At 40.7% G+C, this 24,083-nt stretch overlaps 1 protein-coding gene across 6 annotated transcripts in view; it reads right to left on the minus strand.

Annotated features, from left to right (window-relative positions):
• The window catches only part of LOC126297438 (SRSF protein kinase 3-like), a 367,448-nt gene that overhangs the window by 167,028 nt on the left and 176,337 nt on the right, over nucleotides 1-24,083 (minus strand). For all 6 annotated transcript variants that reach the window (XM_049988286.1, XM_049988284.1, XM_049988287.1 and 3 more), the window contains 3 exons: nucleotides 20,422-20,530; nucleotides 9,423-9,510; nucleotides 884-1,078 (listed from right to left, as the gene is read on the minus strand). In XM_049988286.1, coding sequence (XP_049844243.1) covers nucleotides 884-1,078; nucleotides 9,423-9,510; nucleotides 20,422-20,530 — 392 coding nt within the window. The remainder of the gene's footprint in view (nucleotides 1-883; nucleotides 1,079-9,422; nucleotides 9,511-20,421; nucleotides 20,531-24,083) is intronic.

Consider the following 24,083-nt stretch of genomic DNA (forward strand, 5'->3'; position numbering starts at 1 on the left):
TACAATTTTCCAATTTTGTTGAATCTTGCACTAAACAGTTTCCTTCCTCTGTTGCAAGATATAATCCTGAATAGAATGCTTTTCCTTCCTTTGCTGCAAGATAAAAGTCTTGATAAAAAGGTGCCATTCTAGCAACACCGGAGCTCAAAACAACCAGTTTCGGTGAAAAAAAGATAAGAAAAATAGTATGATCATTATGTAAATACCTAGTCAAGGTAAGTCATTAGAATCAAAGTGTAAGCTGACTGACCAAAATGGGTGAAGATTTGTAGAGACATTGTTGAATTATCTATTCTGGTAATTGATTGAAGTGTTATTTTACTCAACAGAACCAAATGAAAAAGATGAGGCAATTTTGAATGAAGCTTTTCACTCACATGGAGGTCACTGGAGATAAAGCACAAGTTCAACTGGAAAAGGATCAGAGAAAAAAATGAGTCAAGTCTAAGGAACAATTCATCTCAGTATTAACCTGTAATGATTTTGAGAAAGAAAATTTAAATGAGGATAGTCAGGCAGGAATTTGAATCTGGATCCTAATAAATATGAATCTAATACCTTAACCATCACACTACACAGTTGATAGTGCTGAATGTACATGAAACTAACAATTAGTTTATCTCCCTTTACTCAAACATTTTTTTTAAAAAAAATTGATGCATCTTGTATCATCTATCAACCCAAATGATAAAAAGAGGGAAAATAAGATTCAAGGTCAAAGCTTTCCTATCTAAACTCATTTACACACACACACACACACACACAAATAAAAGTCAGTTGAATTACACTGTATCTTTGCAATGTCTAAAGACCTCAGAAATTCAGTCTTAGTAACAATCATATCTCCCACTGTCTCATTACAAGTTGATAATGATAGACTTACCTGCCTGATTATTGTTTTTACATTCTGTAATGGAATACCCTGATAATTACTCCTAATTATTAACTTCAGAAGATTATGGCCCAACACTTCAAACACCATACATATGTGTGTTCCATTCACTCCGTGGATTTTGAAATCATCTAACAGCTGAACAGTTTTATCTCGTTTTGGATCATTAACGTCAGTTTCACGAACCTGGAAATAAAAAAAATGAAGAAAAATGAAGTACACACAAATCTCAATAACGCTTATGTTAAATCCCCCCCCCCTTCCACACACACACACACACACACACACACACACACACACACACAGTGTGGTTTCCTCTGGAAAAATAATGTAATAAGAGTGTCATATATTTTAAAAAATCAATATGGTAAGGTATATATGTTAATGGACTACAACTACAGATGATTGCAATATCATGAACTTTACACCAGACATCAATACAAGTAAAAGAAAAAAGTTTACAAGTTTCATATGGACATACTCACAGCATCATCTCCAACTATGTTTTCAGTAACAACTATAACCTGCAATAAGAGCTGCCTTAGATCACAGCTTCTAATGGTAGATAAGTCACTGTTTCTAGAACACAGTTTTCTAAATTACTTCTGTCGACATCAATACTTCACAAGTATAAACTGTTGGAAGACATGTCTGATGGGGCTGAAGACTGGGGAAGAAGCAGTAGCTGTTGTGTTCCCATAAATCATGGTCATTCTCAGCAAAATTAGTACTACAATGTGTGGAATATATCAGAAGACAAATTCACAGTTTGGAGTATGGTATCTGATACCACAAACTATTGCCACAAGAAGGTCAATTTATCTAAAAATGTTCCATTTTGCCTTTGGTGGTCCTGTGGTGAAGGTGGCAGACAAATGTTGCTATTATTTGCAACAGTGTTTGCTGTAATTCTTTACACAGTTTTATAGTAGTACCCACAAAGACTGTTACAGGAGGAGGACTACAAATTTACATGAAGGCAGTTACATAATGGAATCAGTAATGACCCCTTGTAAAAGGCATTGTCATGTTATTCATCTGAGGTACTGAAGTAAATCACATACAGTTGTAGTCAGAATGACCAGATGGGGATAATCCATATAAATATATATTTCCATGCAATTAGCTGCCACCATGGTTCCCAGACAATGAGTGTTCTCAGAACTTTGGTTGACAGAGTGCACACCATTGCTGATGACAGCAGTTGCACGATTAGCAAACGGGTAGCCTTCACAGCAGATACCTGTGACACTATGATGAAAACCTAAGATGACGTAAGTATGCAGAAGAAGACACAGAATGATTTAAATCCACAGCTTTCCTGCCATACATGGGACACCTGTCATTAAAAATAGAACAGATCCACACCAAGCACAAAGTGAGAGCGATTTTTTGCCCTCCACCAAAGACAGCAGCACTTTTGGGTACTGTTAAAAGATGGCTTGATGCTCCACAAGGCTGAGATCTCCTGCAAGTGTGGCCTGTCATACGTCAGACAGAATACCCGTACAGTTCATGAAAGATGCATAAACACTGGCTTTTACAGCCAAATAAATCAGCTTTGCAGAGCACTGTATGGACACAGGCACTCTATGTTGTACAAAAATGTTGTAATTCTAGCACTGACTTCATCTTTTTTGGCATTGGTGGAGGAAGAAGCACTTGAAATTGGCTTGGGATGAGTTAAGTAATAGAGAGCAGTTTCAGCTTGGATGAATCATGGAATTTGTGCTTTCTTTAATAAACTTGCAAAGACATCACCAAAGTGCAGTTCATAATGATACATCGACTTCTCAGTGTGCATAGACTGCATAGTCACTTATTTAATTCGTGTATACCTTTTTCCTGTCAATCAAAGTCTCTGGCACTTATGTATCTGTGGCCATGTGTGCGGTGACACTGTCTGTAGGTTTAGAAGGACAGAGCGACTGCTGCGGTCTAAATGTTTTGGCTCAGTCTGAATATGGCCAAAAGGTATATGGTCGAAATGTTAGGAGGAAGAAGAAATAGAATTTATGCAGTTGCACACCCAAAATTTAACAGTCATTGTATTGTGAAAATATGAATGTGCACAGGAGTAATTTGGTTGGTTGGTTGGTTGGTTGATGATTAAAGGGACCAAACTACTAGGTCAGCAGTTGTTTTTTCCTTGAACAGACAGGTCTATATGACTGCACGGAGATGGCATACAACTCATAACCCAGGGGAAGAAAACCCCTAGGTCTACCAAAGGCTAATGAAGGTGTGATAAGTGACAAAAAGAAGAAAAGGAGGCATAGGAAGAAAGGCAGGCAAGGTGCACCACCTAGGGAACAGCTGGAAGCCCTCAAAAGCAGAGTGCGGTGAGAGGCATACATCTCCCAACCCCTACCACTTACCAGAGGTACTAACCTCAGAAACTGGCTAGGAAACATTAGCAACACAGACAGGGAAAGAGAAACACAGAGTGACAAAAGATGAACATGTTGAACAGACTAATCAAGAGGGGGGAGGAAGAGTAAATGAACAGGTACAGGTAGGGTGAGAACTGGGCTGAACCACAAAGCCAAGACAGCAGCAACCTGGTCTGGGCAGAGGAGGCAATAGTGTTCTGCCAACCTCTCAATAGGCCAATAAGGTTACATGGCTCTCCCTTAAAGAGAGTTGTACAAGCCCCCTTCACAAATAAAATGTGAGGCATCATGTGTAGCAATTCAGGGAGATTAAGAGTCTGCCACAGGGAGTCTAGGTTGGGACAGTCCAGCAAAATGTGGACCACCATCAAATGGGAACAACAACGATGGTGGGGTTGGTCGTCATGATAGAGGACCATGGGTCAGCCAAGTATGACCAATGTGGAGCCAGCAAAGGATGGTAGAGTCGTTGCAAGAGGCCTGCATCGGTGATCTCCACAGATTCGTAGCCTCCTTTATCACCCGTAGTTAGTTTGGTGGAGTCAAACTAAGCCATTCCGTATTCGAGATCCCTAACACTTGACAGTGTAATACGAATCTGAGGTCTGTTTGCAGAATATCGATCTCAAGAGTTGGCTTACTGGTAGCCAGTTGGCCTGGCTAGCAGTGACTCCATTCCCCAGGATCCCGACATGACCTGGGGTCCACATGAAGTTCACTGAATGTCCACATTGTTCAAAGGAATACAGGGAATCCTGGATAGTACTGACAAAGGGATGGTGATGGTAACACTAGTTGAGAGCTTGAAAACTGCTCAAGAAACAAACTGCTGCAGATGAGGAAGGACTCACCGGTGCAGGAACCGATATGCTACTCAGTATGTCCCATATGAGTATAAGCAAAGCCAATAAGAACAGTAACCACTGAGCCATCAGTGTAAACTGTTTCTGAACCCCAGGATGCACCAAGGATGGAGAAAAACTGGTGGCAGGGAGTCTCGGGATGAACCAAGTCTATCAAACTTTGTAATAAGCAAAATAAAGCTGTGAGTGAGGGATGCACCATGGAGGTATACATGAGTGGACCCAGAGGAGAGGTGGTATAGGACACACCTGGTATACAATAATGAGGAACCAGATGCAGACTGCAATTGCAATCCCTGATCTAGGCTATCACTGAGGGAGATAGATATCCATGTTTGGAAAATAGGATGCTTAGGGGAGCTGCAAAGATGTACAGCATAATTGACAAGCTGTTGTTGGCGTATGATCCGCAATGGAGGGACCCCTGCCTCCACTAGTAAGCTGTTCACAGGGCTAGTTCAAAAGGCTCTTGTCACAAGTTGAATCCCACAGTGTTGTATCAGATCCAGTGACAGTGATGCTGAGGGTGATGCCAAATCGTATTCCACACTCCCATAATCAAGATGGGATTGTATCAAAGCTTTGTAAAACTGCAGAAGGGTAGTGCAATCTGCACCCCAGCTGGTATTACGCAGGCAGCACAGTGTATTGGTGTATTAAGGTGAAACCACCACTTTCACTAAACTATCAAAGATGGGGAATCCATGTCAAGCGAGCGTCGAAGACCAGTCCTACCACAATCAGTTGCTGGTTGTCTTGGTAAAGTTCTGGTTATGGGTGAATGGTACGGCATAAACAGAGGTGCATTAAGTGAATCTTGGTGGCTGGAAACCAGAGGCCATAGGTAAGGGCCCCATGCCTGCTGCACCTATCATATGGCACCTTGTAACTGGCGTCTGGCTACACCCACACTAGAAGAGTATTAGTAGAAATGAAAATGATCAGTGTAGAAGGAGGCTGATATTGAGGGCTCCACAGCTGCTTCTAGACCACTGATGGCTACTAGAAAGAGAGAGACACTCAGAACAGAGCCCTACAGGACCCCATTCTCTTGGATATGAAGAGTACCGTGGGAAGCACCAGTGTGAACCCAGAAAGTATAGTATAACAAGAAGTTCTGGATAAAAGCGGGAGCAGAACCAAGAGACCCCACTTGTGGATGGCAGTGATGATATGGTGTCGCCATGTGGTGTGATAAGCCTTTTGCAGGTCAAAGAAGATGGCTTTAAGGTGTTGACTTTGGGCAAAAGCTGTTCAAATGGCACACTGCAGGTAAACCCAATTATCAGTAGTGGCATGTTCTTGCTGAAAACCACCCTAGGATGGAATCAGAAAACCCCAAGACTTAGGGAGACACCACAGCCACCAGCTCAACATGCATTCAAGCAACTTACAAACAATATTGATGAGACTAACTGTGCAATAACTGTTCATCTCTAGAGGGTGGTTACTCAGTTTCAGTACTGGCACGATGAAGCTTTCTTGCCACTGTGATAGGAATTTGCCCTCACTCCAGACGTGGTTAAAGATGGCAAGAATATGACACTGACAGTTCACTGGTAGGTGCTTGATCATTTTATTGTGAATGCAGTCTGGCCATGGGGCTGTCTCAGGGCAGTGGGCTAGGACACTGAGGAATTCCTGAATGGAGTGTTATATGGCTCTAGGTGGCGTATAGTATTATATAACTGCTTTTGGTCCATCTGCTGCTTCAGGACACAAAAGGCAGGTTGATAGTTTTCAGGCGCAGGGGGCTCGAGTATAATACAGAACAAAATCCAGGTCAGTGTAGACAATGCCATTCAAGGTAATACCAGGTACACCTGCAGGTGTCTCGTCTCCGCATAGGTGTCTGATCTTTGCCCAAACCTGCGATGGAGAGGTACATGGTCTGATGGTTGAAACATGTTGTTTCTGTCATTTCATTTTGTGGAAGAACTGGGCACCGAGCTACTTAAAGCCAATGAGGTGCTTCACAGATGGGTGCCACTTATGGCATTGGTGAGCCCACCTATAATCCCTAATGACTTCTGCAATTTCTCATGACCACCAAGGTACTGTCTTCTGTTGGGGCAGACCTGAGGAATGGGGAATCACTAAATCAGCTGCCAAAAAGCGGCTGTAGTTGTTTCCTGGACAGCCTCATTAATATCTCCATGCAGTGGGGAGTCAATGGAGACAGCAGCACCCCAATCAACACTGTTGAGAGCCCATCTGGATAGCATCCAGGGGAGTGACACTAAAAGGGACAGGATGACCAGGAAATGGTCACTACTGCACAGACCACCATGGACTCTCCAGTGGATGGATGGGAAAAGACAAGGGCTGGAAATGGAAAGGTCAATGGCCTAGATAGTTCCGTGCACAACACTGAAGTTTGTGGGGGCAGTAATATTCAAGAGCGTAAGTAAAATTGAGCCAGTAAGTTTTCAAGGTATTCAAAACAGCTAGTAACCCAGGTTCCACCCCACAAAGGGTTATTGGCCTTGAAATCACCCAAGATCATGTGGGGGTAGCTGAGAAACCAATGCAAACAATTTGTTCCGGGGCAGTTCACCGTCAGGAAGGACGTAAGCACTGCAGATCGTAATATCCTGGATTGCTCTTACCCAAACAGCCACAGCCTCCAAAGGTGTATTAACAGGTATAAGTTTGCTATATATAGTGTCCAGGACATATGTGCAAACTACACCCAACACCCTGTCACAGGTACCACAATTCTTGTAATATCCCCGATATCCATGAAGGGCCAATGTCTGCAGTACTGGAAACGAAATCTCTTTAAGGGCAATGCAGAAGGCAGGGGAACTACTTAAAGATTTAGAGTTCCTTTTAAGTATAAGTCCAGTGTTTTCAAATCAAATGTCTAAGAGATATTCGAATTATTCTCTCTCATTCTGTGACCCTTTTTTTCAAAAAAAAAAAAAGTCACAGAAAGCACTAGGAGGTGCACTAATGCATTCAATTCACACAAAAAAACACCCTCATAAAATACACAAACCACAATATGCAATGTGAAATTTACGTGCAAAATATCCCAGTCATTTGAAATGAAAGCGGTGTAAGACAGGGGAATGGATTATCATCTTTATTGTTTAACCATGTTTTATAAGTAAAAAGTTGCAAGGAATATGGAGGTCAATGGCAAAGCAAAGATGGCTTTCCTGGAAATCTCTATGAAATGAAAGACAGGCCAAAGAAATAAACCTTGCTGTATGTTTGAAGAAATTTGCCAACAATAGCTTGGATCACAGAAATACGAAAGGAGCTGGAATGAATAACATCAAAGAATCAGAAACAACAAATTGAAACATTTTCAGAATGAAGTTCTGATGGCTACCAGCACAAAAACAAAAGGAAACATGGACAGCAGCAAGAAACAATGCAAAATAGGGACAAGCTGAACAAAATAAGTACTGGAAACAACAAGCAAATCCAGGATGGGATAACAACAGTATGAAATAGGATAGACTGCTACTCAGCACATAGGAGGAGACACTGAGTGACAGACAGGAACATTGAATTAAACAACAAGTTTTGTTACTAGTCAGTGTTTGTTTACATCCACCTTCCGGTGGATTTAAGTGTGGTAGTATGAAGTGTGTGTTGTGTTACACAACACAACACAAATTTTATGATAGCACATGTAAATTCAACTGAAGGTGGAGGTTTAAACCTTAACATCCTTTAAAGGGCAGACTTACTGGAACTCACTTGGAAATGCAACCTGTTGCCTACTAACACTTAATCTAATACTCTAATGCTCAATACAGCAGGAAGCATGTGTGTTCCATAGTCACAAAAATGTTTACATACAGCCCTACTGAAGAGTACAAAGCTTATCTAATTCTTTGGCAGCAACAGAGGTAAGTACAGAAAATAAGTGTTAGTATGGTCCTTCAGTAATAATCCATAAACTGACAGCTGTAAAAAGCTTCTTTTTTCATGAGAGAGAAATTAAAAAGCCTTAGAGAATGGTTATAGCACACAAATAGTACACACATTTTACTGTATAGCAAGCACACAAAAAAAAAAATTCAATGCATGCCCAAGTATGATGGTGGCAAACAAAGAATGAGAGCATATATATCATAGCAATTATAGATGGGAACAATCACATTCGGGTGTGAAACAATTACTTTCTCTGTACCAAATATTAATATCAGAATCCATTTTTAAAATAATAATAATAACAACTAGGGACAATCTAAGAGCCACTAAAGCCTCTTTACTACTACTACTACTACTACTACAATTACTAAAAATGACAACAACAACAATAATAATAATGGAGACTATCAACAAAGCATGAACTCGCCAAATATTGTTCAGCTTCTGCTAATGATTTTTGTTGGTTATCAACTGAGTCAATCGGCATCATGCTAAACTCCTACTCTGAACTCCATGTCAGCTGTGCTCTCTGTTTTCAGTATTATATGGAATTTCGTATATTACACTGAGAAACTGTGTGTTATTTTATGGTGTTTATTAATAAACGCACCATAATGGCATCCTGAACTATTATTTGAAGTAGGTATGCTATGTGCACATCCAGATATATCCACACAATCAGGTGGGAAAGCTTCCAGTGTGCTATATATTTGGTGCAAGGGACATCAAAAACTGAACAGGTAGGAGGAAGTACAGTGTGTCGAGCCCCTAAGGTAATCCAAGTAAGGTTTATCTTTTCCTTGCAGTCTCAGATGAAAAGGCAAGGTCTTAACTGTACAGCACTTTCTGTCGACTCATGACTATTCTGGAAGAGGCTTATGGAAGTGCACAAAGGGATCTTGTAGGGTATTTTAGCAATAATTTTGTTTCAATCTAGTATCTTGGAGTCAAATAACAGTGTCACTGGTGCTATTATTTGATTTCAAGTAATTAGTACAGTTGTGAACCCTGCACTATTATGTGAACATGCTGGACAGGAAATTCATCTAAACATTGCCAAGATGTGGTTATCATTTGCTGAAATATACTAGAATGTATGGCAAAATTTCTATATATGTTACAGGGATACAGCAGAATGCAATAAACTACTACAATTTTGCTTCATAGGACTGAACGCATTACTACTTCTCCTCAGTCCCTTTTTTTTTTTTTTTTTTGTAACAGGAACCTTTATAGAATTTATCATATGCCTGGTGCCAATCTTCATTATTTTGTGGGCTTATGTTATGAATTAAATAAAATTATGCATCAACAGTGAAAAATTCCCCCCCCCCTCTCTCTCTCTCTGCCCCCCGCCCTCCCATTGAACATAAGTTTACTTACTGCTTTGAGCAACTTTATTTCGTCCAATGCTGTATCCGTATAATGGGCAGCACTCTTCACAACTTTCAAAGCTACAAATCGTTTGGTCCTGGAAAAATTAATGTTGTTTCAAATATCACATTGTTAAGATTTTCCTTATTCTCAAACTTAACTATTACAATACTGTTAACATCTTTCTATCAATGAAATTACACGGAATCTGTTCAAAAATTTCCAGAACTTCGTTCACAAAATTTTTCTACACTTCCTTTTATTTATTGTACATGGTCTCCTTCGAAATACTCTTCTCCACAACTGATACACCACTCCCAACACGGCTTCCACTTCTGGAAGCAGACTTGGTACGCCTCTTGCTGGATCACACCAAGCACCATGAATTTTCTTTTCTCTCATCTATCATTGCAGATCTTCATCCTTTCAGCTGGGTTTTCAACATCAGAAGTTAAAAAAATAAAAAGTAAAAAAAAAAATAATTAAAAGGCAATGAATTGTCTCTCTATGTTTCCGGCTGCTTCCTTCTCACATTTTCTTGCAAGCGTCACAATACATCCTGATAGTACCATCGATTAACAGTTTGTCCCTGTGGCAAAAATTCATGATGACCAAATCCTTCGAAGCCGAAGAAAACTTTCATATCAGATCTGACCTGACCTGACGAGCTTCTTTTCTGGTCTTTCCCGACCCACTGTGAAGACAAACTTGGTTTCATCATCATAACCAGTTATAATTCTCTTGAAGGACATCTCATTAGCATTTGTATGATCCAAAAGCTCTTCACAGATTGCAAGGTGGAGGTCTTTCTGGCTTTCTGGTCTTGACTCATGAGCTGTGATATGAACGTGGCAGCAACATGATGCATTCCAAGATGCTGTGACAGGATTTCATGACAGGGTGCAACTGAAATGTTACATTCTTCTGAAATCTCTTGGACAGTTAGTCTCCTACTGGCAGGCAAAATTTTATTTACATTGCTGACATGGGTGTCATTGGCACACACTGGAGGCTGTCCTGAACAAGGGTCACCTTTAACTCCTGTCAAGCCATTTTTAAATCCTATGAACCATTCGTAATACCACGTATGACTTAAGCACTCATCACCGTAAGCTTCTTGCATTATTTGGTGTGTCCCTGTATGCATTTTCTAGAGTTTTGTGTAAAATTTTATGCAGGCGCATTGCTCCTTTAACTCTGCCATCTCAAAATTTGCATGCTATTTGACACAATGTTCTACTCAATACAACACTGAACAACAATGGACAGACATACAACAATGAAACTTCTGGTATTTATACACTGAGACAGGCCTGTGTAGGGATGCCAACCGCATTTTGCTCCAACATACCATTGGCGCAAAATTACAAATGTTCCGGAATTTCTTGAACAGATCTCGTATAGGTATTATCTGTGATTAACATATAAATATGACACTGCTTTTAGCCTTATAAGCCTTACATGCAACTAGTAAGCTAACCTTGTATAGTTACAGAATTAATGCATCACAGTCACCTGTCAAACTTCAAAGTGACATACAGATATTAAACACACTTACACATAAATGCGCATGTTAATAATAAAGATTTTCTTACTAGTATCTAAAGGCTTCTCATTATACTGAAGTGCAACAAATGGATTTGTCTAATAACATTCATGGTATTACTGACACAGCTAACAGCAAAACAAGAAAACAAATGAAAAGAATGTGTTTTCGTCTTGTTAAGTCATTTTCACCTTAAATTGTAGGTTATAGGCACACCCAAGAGATTCTCAATACACTGGCACTATCATAGCTCAGTAAGTGTATTATCTTTAGTTTCCGAAGTGCAATATTGTCCCCACTTTAGAAAATAAGTCATTTTTTCCAAATTACAAAGGGTGTTCATTAAGTAATGCAACACATTATATTTCCCAGCTAATTTCGGTTTAAAAAGTTTGGAATTTGTTATGGGACATTGTGAAATATTCCTGCTTCAGTCCCCTTACTTTCATGAAGTTTTGATAGGTTGTGGTGCTTTACATACCCTTCAAAATGGTGTCCGTAACTGAAGTGTGTTCCAAACAGTGAGGTGTCAATGAGTTTACTTTGGCGGGAAACCAGAGCATCACAATTATTCATAGGCGCTTGCAGAATGTTTATGGAGACCTGGCAATGAACATAAAAATGGCGAGTTGTTGGGCAAGACATCTGTCATCATCGCAACAAGGTCACGCAAACCTGTCCTACCTCCTGCATGCCGGGCGACCACACAGCTTGACGCCCGCAATGTTGGAATGTGCGGACTCTTATTCAAAGTGATCGACAAATCACAAACATCTCACTGCACAACTGTACGTCTTTTTCAGTAGTCCTGACACATCTGTCCACTAGTTGGGGCACTCAAAGCTGTGTGCCCACCAGGTTCCTCACCTCCTAACAGAAGATCATAAAGAGCAACAAAGGACTATCTGTGCAGAATTGCTCATACGTTACAAGGCCAAACATGACAATTTTTTGTCGTACATTGTCAAGACAAATTCATCAAACAATGTCACAGATGATGAAACATGGGATCATCACATCAAATTTGAAACAAAATGGCAATCCATGGAGTGGTGCCACACCAACTCGGAAGGGAAAGTTCAAAGCTGCACCCTCAGCCGGTGAAGTCATATCAACAGTCGTCTGGGACATTAACAGGGTTATTCCATTTGATGTCCTCCCTCACTGTGCACTGGTCAACTCTGAAGCATATTGTAGTACCCTCAGGAAATTGGAAAGAGACTTCCATGAGTTCATTAAATGTATTTGCAATTGCGAATATGGGCAGCTATCAGCTGTATAATGGAATGGTGACAATGAAAGTTTGTGCTGGACTGGGACTCAAACCCAGATTTCCCGCTTATTGTGAATGGTCACCTTACCATTTGGTTATCCAACCAAGACTCATGGTCAGAGCCAAACTTCCACATGTCATCAACCATGTGTCTACAACTTATATTTGCACATCTATTATATTTATTCCCATACAGAAGAGATATTTTACTTGAAAGTCACTGCCCGGTGTCAGCTGATAAATACAATATTACACTGCCTGTGTTATTCCAAATTACAATGGAAAGTTCCTTTAGACATGCATTGTAATTCACAACACAGGCACTGCAATGCTGTATTTATCTGCTGACACCAGGCAAGCAACATTCATGTGGGAATATACAGAATGGACTTACAAGGTTGTAGACACATGGTTGACAACATACGGAAGTTTGGGTCTGGCCAAGAGTCGTGCTCTGATAGCCAAATGGTAAGGAGACTACTCGCGGTACATGGGAAATCTGGGTTCGAGTCCTAATCTGGCACGAATTTTTACTGTCATCATTCCAATATATAGCTGATGGTTGTTCATATTCCCAACTGCAAATACATTTAAACTATTTCATAATAGTTGTAGTCACTGTAGTGCCTGTTCCTTTGGGCATTCATGCATGTCTGAGGGAACCTTGCATCATAATTCAGTATAACACACGCACTGCAGTGTCATATTGAGCATGTTCATGTTCATTACCACAAAAATGCAAACTGGCTTCTCCTTCTCCATGACAATGCAAGACCTCATCCGAGTCTGCATGCCCGAGAACAGCTCCACCCTACAGCCTGGATCTCACACCTTCTACTTCCATCTGTTAGGTGCAATGAAAGATGCACTTTGTGGGAAGCAGTACACGCACGATGCGGAGGTTATTGATGCCGCAAGATGCTGGCTTTGACATCGACCAGTAGAGCAGTACAATTTGGGCATACATACCCTCCCAGTATGGCGGCGTAAGGCCATCACATTGAATGGAGATTATGTTCATAAATAAGGTTTTGTACCCACAAGAATGGGGCATATATGTTCTACTGGAATCCTGAATAAAACCAACCAGCTTTCAGAAAAAAGTGTTGCATTGGTTACTGAACGTCTCTCTTACCTTTTCTTCCACAAATGGAATTCTTAGTTGAAATGCCTCCACTTACGATAATCCCAATCGTCTCACCACATTGACCCAAATAACAAGATAAATGTAGATAATAACGTCACCAGAAATGAGATTAACACACTGGAGCCTAATGGGTCAGCAATCCAGTTAATACCCAGGTCCTGAGGAAATTTGCTACAATTTACAATTTTTTAATAAATTTACTAATCCAATTACCTCTTTAGGCACTATGTCAGCTTAACTTTCCATCCTTCCTCCTTATGGACATGTATACATTTAGCACAAATAAATTATACAGAAATCTGTAGATATTGTATTGTATTGTGTTGTAATTTATGTTAACCAGGAACCTACAAATGACGGAGAGGCTCCATCCCTGCCGCAGCTGCAGTGGTCCACAACCCCAAGACGACTACTGCAGTCCTCCGCAGCCCCACACCAAACCACTTTTTCAGAGTTATTGTGTGGTTCGGCCCCGGTGGATCCCCCCCAAGAAACGTTTCACACCAGACGAGTGTAAACCCTATGTTTGCGGGGTAGAGTAATGGTGGTGTACGCGTATGTGGAGAACTTGTTTGCACAGCAATCGCCGGCATAGTGTAGCTGAGGTGCAATACGGGGAACCAGCCTGCATTTGCCAAGGCAGATGGAAAACCATCTAAAAACCATTCACAGACTGGCCAGCTCACCAGACCTTGACACAAGTCCGCCAGGCGGATTCATACCGGGGACCAGGCACTCCTTCCCACTCCAGAAAGCCGAGCGTTAGACCGCTCGGCAATCTGTAGATATTACTCTAAAGATATTGTTTCTCATCATTCTTATTTTTCCCCCAAAGTGCACAAAATGTTCATAAGTTGTAGGGAATGGTAGGCCAAAACACTTGGGAACACAAAGGCCTGTGTTACATGGCCTACAGTAGTATCTTGTCTCTTTCCTCACTACCTTTCCTGCAGCTTTTTCTTGTTCCCAACAGACCTTGCATCTTCTAGATGGGTTTGTTTTCTTTTCCATTGGTGGCAGTTTCTCAGGAAAATGACGTGCTGTTAGAGTGTTTGCACTTGCAACTCCAGATGCTGAATGAATGTGTGTCTTTATTTAGTTCCACTCCTCCTTTTGAACCAATTGCTTTGCTAATTTACAGATAAAATCTGCTAATACACACTTTTATGATATTGTGAATAACGTTGGCATTCACAGCTGCACTCATAAAAATATGGAAGAAAATCTTTTTCCACCATTTTACAGTCTTTCACTGGAAGGGATAGTAACTCAGCAGCTGGTCTCCTCTGTCAACACCTCTTTTAGAGAAGCTGTTCTTTAGCACAGTGTCTGGGTTTACTACCTTAACATTTCCACTCCTGGATTTTATACTGACATGCAAAGCAGTCATCTTATGCTGTGTTGGCAACACGTGTATATCACGTTTGTCTTTCCATTTCAAGCAGAAAGGGGTTCTTGGTGATGAAATGTTTTTTCTCCTTTCTTTAGTTTTTAATTATTAGGTCTCTAGGCAAACCAATCCTGTTCATCAGAGTTCCAACTCCCAATTTATTTATTTCCCATAGTTCTTCAAGGACTGCAGGACTTGTATAAAATCTGTGCATGTATACCACATGTCATTTTCCCAAGTAAAAGCAACATAGCCTCAGCAGTAGGGATTCGACAGAACTGTCAACACTTCCTTTTCCTTCAGCATAAACTTCAGTACTGCACATGTAACCTGTTTGAGCATCACTTACAAAGTACAGTTTTATATCATATTTCTCTGGTTTGTCTTTCATATAAACACGGAATCCCATTCTTGCTCAAAAAGGACATACTGCTTCATTCACAGTCAGATTTCGTGATAGGTAAAAGACTTTTCTGCATCTTTCTGTGAAAAGTCCCATGCAGATCTTATTTTATGCAGAGGGTCATGGTCTGGTTCTTGTTGAGGTATCCATAGCACATTATTGTCCACATGCAGCAACCTGAATATGGCAAAAAATCTGTCTCGTGACATTAGCTGAGAAGCAAATTATGAAGCAAGCACATGGTCTTGAGACCAATAATCCGTAGGTTTAGGTATCTTTGCAACACACACACACACACACACACACACACACACACACACACACACACACACACACACACACACACATGCAAAATGACTGCAAAAAATTGATATCCTTCAAGTATCCTCACTGCCCTCCATTTCCTCCATCAAGATTTTGGTTTGATTCTGTTCTGATGGCGAAGTTCAGAAATAGTATCAGTAGCATGTATATTTATCTCCGACTTTACTTTTAGAAATATGCTCTGATCAAAAGATTGCAACAAACAGTCTAGTTCTGTTGCTAATGAATCGACAGGAACCTGAATTCCACTTGTTTCTTCGAACGAGGTAATTCAGGGAGTGCATCAAAATAACACCATTCATTATCAAGGGCAGGCTGTTGACCTGATGACAAACCTGACCAATAGAAACTTGTGCATTAGCTTCTTCATACTCACTACCATCATATCTATCAGCAGTACAGGTTTTGCTCTCCAGCTCACATGAGTCTTCGTCGTCTTTTCAAAAATCACCGATGACATCCGAAATATAGTCAAGTTCTAAGCCATTGTTCAAGAGTTCTTCAATCTCTAAGTTTGACAAGTAATTTCTGTTAGCCATATTCATATTCACTATTTGTGTGTTTTTACACATGGGAAGGATGCACACAATAGCACAAGACGGCAGCTGACATAGAACAAAACAACCTTCAACAATATTTCAAGCATGTGCACAGTTCATGTAACACTGGAACCATTCATGGCAGACTGGCGCACGCTAGCCATCAACAATGCACTTACACCAAGTAAAACAATTAGTCTTGCCACTCACAAACGTAAAACATGGGTTTAAATCACAAAGAAAGAAGTCAAAAGTGAAGAACATGGACCACACAACCATCTGATTTTGTGGTTAAAACATGGTGAACATATGTAGTAGGTCCATCAGCTTCAATCTGTTAAGTCATCCTTTATTCAGTACCCTGTCATAGTAGAGAAATTGCTGTCAGTGGTCTTATTTTGTATAAGCCAAATTTATACACCATTGCAGTTTATATTTGTTGGATCCAAACATTTTCATTTTGGGACACAAAACAAATGCCAAACATTTCTTGGCCTGGAGACAAAGGTCACAGCAAAATATCTTATTTTAAATGGTTCTACATTCACAGAATTGCAGAAAGGATTGACCTGTTGTTTGTTGATGAAGGTGTGTATATAAGCTAACTGAACTGCTAAAGGGATTCTTGGTTTACTGGTACTAGAGGCCATCATGATTTCCTCAAAGTTCCATGAGATGATCTCAGAACAGTAGTAGAACTTAGCATTCTGCCATGAAGGTATATCCACCTTTCATCAATACCAGACATTGGGTTGAAACACAAAAAGTATTATCTAGCTACTAGCAATCTAATTCTCAGTTCCTTTACCAAAAAGGAGGAATAACGATAGCTATTTGCAGAAATTCAGCTAGTTATGGATGACCTAGTTTGAACCTTCACTAACCCAACACCATGTGTGTGTATCCTTTAGTGACAACATCCATACTTTTCCTCCATGAGAGTGGTGTCAGCTGTGGTGTCCACCCACATGCCTTTTGCTGAATTTTTTTCCACCTAAACAATGATTTCATCTGATAATGAATTTTTAAATGATGATGGCATCCTCTTGGGTAAAATATTCCGGAGGTAAAATAGTCCCCCATTCGGATCTCCGGGCGGGGACTACTCAGGAGGATGTCGTTATCAGGAGAAAGAAAACTGGCATTCTACGGATCGGAGCGTGGAATGTCAGATCCCTTAATCGGGCAGGTAGGTTAGAAAATTTAAAAAGGGAAATGGATAGGTTAAAGTTAGATATAGTGGGAATTAGTGAGGTTCGGTGGCAGGAGGAACAAGACTTCTGGTCAGGTGACTACAGGGTTATAAACACAAAATCAAATAGGGGTAATGCAGGAGTAGGTTTAATAATGAATAGGAAAATAGGAATGCGGGTAAGCTACTACAAACAGCATAGTGAACGCATTATTGTGGCCAAGATAGATACGAAGCCCACACCTACTACAATAGTACAAGTTTATATGCCAACCAGCTCTGCAGATGATGAAGAAATTGAAGAAATGTACGATGAAATAAAAGAAATTATTCAGATAGTGAAGGGAGACGAAAATTTAATAGTAATGGGTGACTGGAATTCGAGTGTAGGAAAACGGAGAGAAGGAAACATAGTAGGTGAATATGGATTGGGGCTAAGAAATGAAAGAGGAAGCCGCCTAGTAGAATTTTGCACAGAGCACAACTTGATCATAGCTAACACTTGGTTTAAGAATCATGAAAGAAGGTTGTATACGTGGAAGAACCCTGGAGATACTAAAAGGTATCAGATAGATTATATAATGGTAAGACAGAGATTTAGGAACCAGGTTTTAAGTTGTAAGACATTTCCAGGGGCAGATGCGGACTCTGACCACAATCTATTGGTTATGACCTGTAGATTAAAACTGAAGAAACTGCAAAAATGTGAGAAATTAAGGAGATGGGACCTGGATAAACTGAAAGAACCAGAGGTTGTACAGAGTTTCAGAGAGAGCATAAGGGAACAATTGACAGGAATAGGGGAAAGAAATACAGTAGAAGAAGAATGGGTAGCTCTGAGGGATGTAGTAGTGAAGGCAGCAGAGGATAAAGTAGGTAAAAAGACGAGGGCTGTTAGAAATCCTTGGGTAACAGAAGAAATATTGAATTTAATTGATGAAAGGAGAAAATATAAAAATGCAGTAAATGAAGCAGGCAAAAAGGAATACAAACGTCTCAAAAATGAGATCGACAGGAAGTGCAAAATGGCTAAACAGGGATGGCTAGAGGACAAATGTAAGGATGTAGAAGCTTATCTCACTAGGGGTAAGATAGATACTGCCTACAGGAAAATTAGAGAGACCTTTGGAGAGAAGAGAACCACGTGTATGAATATCAAGAGCTCAGATGGCAGCCCAGTTCTTAGCAAAGAAGGGAAGGCAGAAAGGTGGAAGGAGTATATAGAAGGCTTATACAAGGGCAATGTACTTGAGGACAATGTTATGGAAATAGAAGAGGATGTAGATGAAGACGAAATGGGAGATACGATACTGCGTGAAGAGTTTGACAGAGCACTGAAAGACCTGAGTCGAAACAAGGCCCCCGGAGTAGACAACATTCCATTAGAACTACTGAAGGCCTTGGGAGAGCCAGTCATGACAAAACTCTACCAGCTGGTGAGCAAGATGTATGAGACAGGCGAAATACCCTCAGACTTCAAGAAGAATATAATAATTCCAATCCCAAAGAAAGCAGGTGCTGACAGATGTGAAAATTACCGAACTATCAGTTTAATAAGCCACGGCTGCAAAATACTAACGCGAATTCTTTACAGACGAATGGAAAAACTGGTAGATGCAGACCTCGGGGAGGATCAGTTTGGATTCCGTCGAAATGTTGGAACACGTGAGGCAATACTGACCTTACGACTTATCTTAGAAGAAAGATTAAGAAAAGGCAAACCTACGTTTCTAGCATTTGTAGACTTAGAGAAAGCTTTTGACAATGTTGACTGGAATACTCTTTTTCAAATTCTAAAGGTGGCAGGGGTAAAATACAGGGAGCGAAAGGCTATTTATAATTTGTACAGAAACCAGATGGCAGTAATAAGAGTCGAGGGGCATGAAAGGGAAGCAGTGGTTGGGAAAGGAGTGAGACAGGGTTGTAGCCTCTCCCCGATGTTATTCAATCTGTATATTGAGCAAGCAGTAAAGGAAACAAAAGAAAAATTTGGAGTAGGTATTAAAATTCATGGAGACGAAGTAAAAACTTTGAGGTTCGCCGATGACATTGTAATTCTGTCAGAGACAGCAAAGGACTTGGAAGAGCAGTTGAACGGAATGGACAGTGTCTTGAAAGGAGGATATAAGATGAACATTAACAAAAGCAAAACGAGGATAATGGAATGTAGTCAAATTAAATCGGGTGATGCTGAGGGAATTAGATTAGGAAATGAGACACTTAAAGTAGTAAAGGAGTTTTGCTATTTAGGAAGTAAAATAACTGATGATGGTCGAAGTAGAGAGGATATAAAATGTAGACTGGCAATGGCAAGGAAAGCGTTTCTGAAGAAGAGAAATTTGTTAACATCGAATATAGATTTATGTATCAGGAAGTCGTTTCTGAAAGTATTTGTTTGGAGTGTAGCCATGTATGGAAGTGAAACATGGACGATAACTAGTTTGGACAATAAGAGAATAGAAGCTTTCGAAATGTGGTGCTACAGAAGAATACTGAAGATAAGGTGGATAGATCACGTAACTAATGAGGAGGTATTGAATAGGATTGGGGAGAAGAGAAGTTTGTGGCACAACTTGACCAGAAGAAGGGATCGGTTGGTAGGACATGTTTTGAGGCATCAAGGGATCACAAATTTAGCATTGGAGGGCAGCGTGGAGGGTAAAAATCGTAGAGGGAGACCGAGAGATGAGTACACTAAGCAGATTCAGAAGGATGTAGGTTGCAGTAGGTACTGGGAGATGAAGCAGCTTGCACAGGATAGAGTAGCATGGAGAGCTGCATCAAACCAGTCTCAGGACTGAAGACAACAACAACAACAACAACAATGAATTTGTTACACTGGTTTATCCTAGAGGTACCAGTTCTTTACATCACACCATTTCATCAACCACTGCACCTATCATAATTCACCTGTAAATGATTATATGCACTTGCATCAAAGAAAGGAATAATTTTAGTCGAAAGGAAACAAGGCTGTAATTTCACAACAGAAGGCTCTCAAGTTAGTGCATCCATATAATCCATATAATGAAAGTATAATATAAAATTGATTGTTTTTGTTGTTATTATATAACGGAAAGTGTACCAACAGAAAAAAACACAATTATAAACAGTTACCAAAAGCTCATGTCCAAATATAACTTAATAATAAAACACAAAAATTTTTAACTGACTCATTTCATTATAATACTTACGCTAGATCCCAGCACAGCCATACAGTTGAAAAATGACCCCAGCCCAGTTTCCGAACAACGTGATACCGTACATGAAACAGGTCACCAATTTTCACAGGATGATAACCTCCTGCAAATTTAAGATCAAATTATTAATAAATGATTTCAGAACAGTTCAGAAATTTTGGGAGAATGGTGGTGGAGGGGGGAGGAGGGGGAGATTTACACTACAGTTTGTTTCACATGACAAATAATGGTGCAACACTCATCTTACAGACAACACTCTGGCAAATGCAACAAAGCTGACTGCGGTAGTTGCAGCAGCTGAGAAGTGGTTATTAAACTTGTCCCAGGAAAGCTGTGTAATGTTTTCAAGTAAACTAATTCCTATTTTCTGATATACTTCTTGTTACAGTTACCAGTAATGTAGGACACATCATTTTTCTGATACCTACATCTACATACATACTCCGCTACCCACCACTCGGTTGGTGGCGGAGGGTACCTCGTACCACAACTAGCATCTTCTCTCCCTGTTCCAATCCCAAACAGAACTAGGGAAAAATGACTGCCTATTTGCCTCTGTACGAGCCCTAATCTCTCTTATCTTATCTTTGTGGTCTTTCCGCGAAATGTAAGTTGGCGGCAGTAAAATTGTACTGCAGTCAGCCTCAAATGCTGGTTCTATAAATTACCTCAGTAATGTTTCACGAAAAAAATGACTCCTTTCCTCCAGAGACTCCCACCCGAGTTCCTGAAGCATTTCCGTAACACTCGCATGATGATCAAACCTACCCGTAACAAATCTAGCAGCCCGCCTCTGAATTGCTTCTATGTCCTCCCTCTATACGACCTGATAGGGATCCCAAGCAGTACTCAAGAATAGGTCGTATTAGTGTTTTATAAGCAGTCTCCTTTACAGAGGAACCACATCTTCCCAAAATTCTACCAATGAACCGAAGACGATTATCCGCCTTCCCCACAACTGCCATTACATGCTTGTCCCACTTCATATCGCTCTGCAATGTTACGCCCAAATATTTAATCGACATGACTGTTGTGGTGGTGGTTAGTGTTTAACGTCCCGTCGACAACGAGGTCATTAGAGACGGAGCGCAAGCTCAGGTTAGGAAAGGAGTGGGAAGGAAATCGGCCGTGCCCTTTCAGAGGAACCATCCCGGCATTTGCCTGAAATGATTTAGGGAAATCCTGGAAAACCTAAATCAGGATGGCTGGAGACGGGATTGAACAGTCGTCCTCCCGAATGCGAGTCCGACATGACTGTGTCAAGTGCTACACTACTAATGGAGTATTCAAACATTACAGGATTCCTATTCATCTGCATTAATTTACATTTATCTGTATTTAGAGTTAGCTCCCATTCTTTACACAAATAACAAATCCTGTCCAAGTCATCTTGTATCCTCCTACAGTCACTCAACGACGAGAACTTCCCGTACACCACAGCATCATTAGCAAACAGCCGCACATTGCTATCCACCCTATCCAAAAGATCATTTATGTAGATAGAAAACAACAGCGGACCTACCACACTTTCCTGGGGCACTCCAGATGATACCCTCACCTCCGATGAACACTCACCATCGAGGACAACGTACTGGGTTCTATTACTTAAGAAGTCTTCGAGCCACTCACATACTTGGGAACCAATCCCATATGCTCGTACCTTAGTTAGGAGTCTGCAGTGGGGCACCGAGTCATACGCTTTCCAGAAGTCAAGGAATATGGCATTCGTCTGATACCCTTCATCCATGGTTCGCAAGATATCATGTGAAAAAAGGGCGAGTTGCGTTTTGCAGGAACGATGCTTTCTAAAGTCGTGCTGATGCATGGACAGCAACTTCTATGTATCAAGGAAATTCATTATATTCGAACTGAGAATATGTTCGAGAATCCTGCAACAAACCGATATTAAGGATATTGGTCTGTAATTTTGAGGATCCGTCCTTCTACCCTTCTTATATACAGGCATCACCTGCGCTTTTTTCCAGTCGCTCAGGACTTTACGTTGGGCAAGAGATTCACGATAAATGCAAGTTAAGTAAAGAGCCAATGCAGTAGAGTACTCTCTGTAAAACCGAATTGGAATCCCATGAGGACCTGGCGATTTATTTATTTTCAACCCATTCAGCTGCTTCACAACCTCAGGGATGTCTATCACTATGTCTTCCATACAGGAATCTGTATGAGACTCAAACGGCGATTTGTTTGTATGATCCTCCTGCGTGAAAGATTTCTCAAATGCTAAATTTAAAATTTCAGCTTTCATCTTGCTGTCTTCTGTTGCCAGGCCAGACTGATCAGTGAGTGACTGGATGGAAGCCTTCGACCCGCTTACCAATTTTATGTAAGACCAGAATTTCCTTGGGTTTTCAGCAAGATCTTTTGCTAAGGTATGATGGTGGTAGTGGTTGAATGCTTCGCGCAGCGCTCTTTTTACAACAGTCAAATCTCTACTAACTTTTGCCCGTCCTCATTTTCCCAATCTTTCTTGTACCGCAAGTGCAACTGCCTTGGCTTCCTGAGAATTCTCCAAATTGCGCTGTTAAACCACGGTGGGTCTTTTCTGTCCGTAACCCACTTTTTCGGCACATACTTGCCCAATGCGTGATTTACAATGTGTTCAAAATTTGCCCATATTTCTTCCACGTCCATCATACCGGAAGTAAATAAAGTCGATTCATTTATTAAGTGGGATGCTAACAACTGCTTATCTGCTCTTTCTAGTAAGAATACTCTCCTAGCCTTCTTGACTGACTTTTTAACTTTCGTAACCATAGTTGTAACGACAACATCATGATCTTTAATCCCTTCCTCAACACTGACACCGTCTATGAGGTCTGGTCTGTTCATGGCTACAAGATGTAAAATATTTCCATTACGCATTGGCTGTCGATTTAGCTGCTCAAGACAGTTTTCGAATAATGTGTTCAAAAGTAATTCACACGACGGCTTGTCTGTCACACGACGGCTTGTCTGTACCACCTGTAATGAATCCATAGACATCCCAGTCTATACTAGGTAGGCTGAAGTCGCTTCCAACTAATATAGCATGATCCAGGTACTTCTGCAATACATAATGTAGACTCCCTTTGAATGATTCTAGAACTGTCACAGTGGAACCTGGTGGCTGGTAATAACACCCCACAATTAACTTTATTTCCCCTAGCCCTGTTAAACGTGTACAGATAACTTCACGATCTCACTCTGCTTGAATCACAGTAGAGACAATATTTTTGTCAACAGCAATGAAGACACCACCTCCCATAGTGTCTAATCTGTCTTTCTGATACACGATCCAACCCTCACTAAATATTTCAGAACTTCCTATCTCAGAGTTCAGCCAGGTCTCAGTCCCGAGAATAATTTGCACGCCACACGCTTCCTGGAGGGCAGTAAATTCAGGAACTTTATTCCAAACACTCTGAAAATTTACTGCTAATATCTTGATAGCTGAAGTGTCTTTACACTGAGAGCGTCCCGATTTCCCTGCCTGCACATCATCAGAACACCTCGCACTACTGCCTAGCCTAAAAAACGCCCATATGCACACCACAAGGACTCTGCTACCCGAGTAGCCGCTTCCTTTGTGTAGTGCACCCCTGACCTATCTGGGGGCATCCTACAATTACCCATACAATAGCGCAAGTCTAGAAGTCTGC

This window comes from Schistocerca gregaria, chromosome X (genome assembly GCF_023897955.1).
Source record: "Schistocerca gregaria isolate iqSchGreg1 chromosome X, iqSchGreg1.2, whole genome shotgun sequence".
Classification (NCBI taxonomy): Eukaryota; Metazoa; Arthropoda; class Insecta; order Orthoptera; family Acrididae; genus Schistocerca; species Schistocerca gregaria.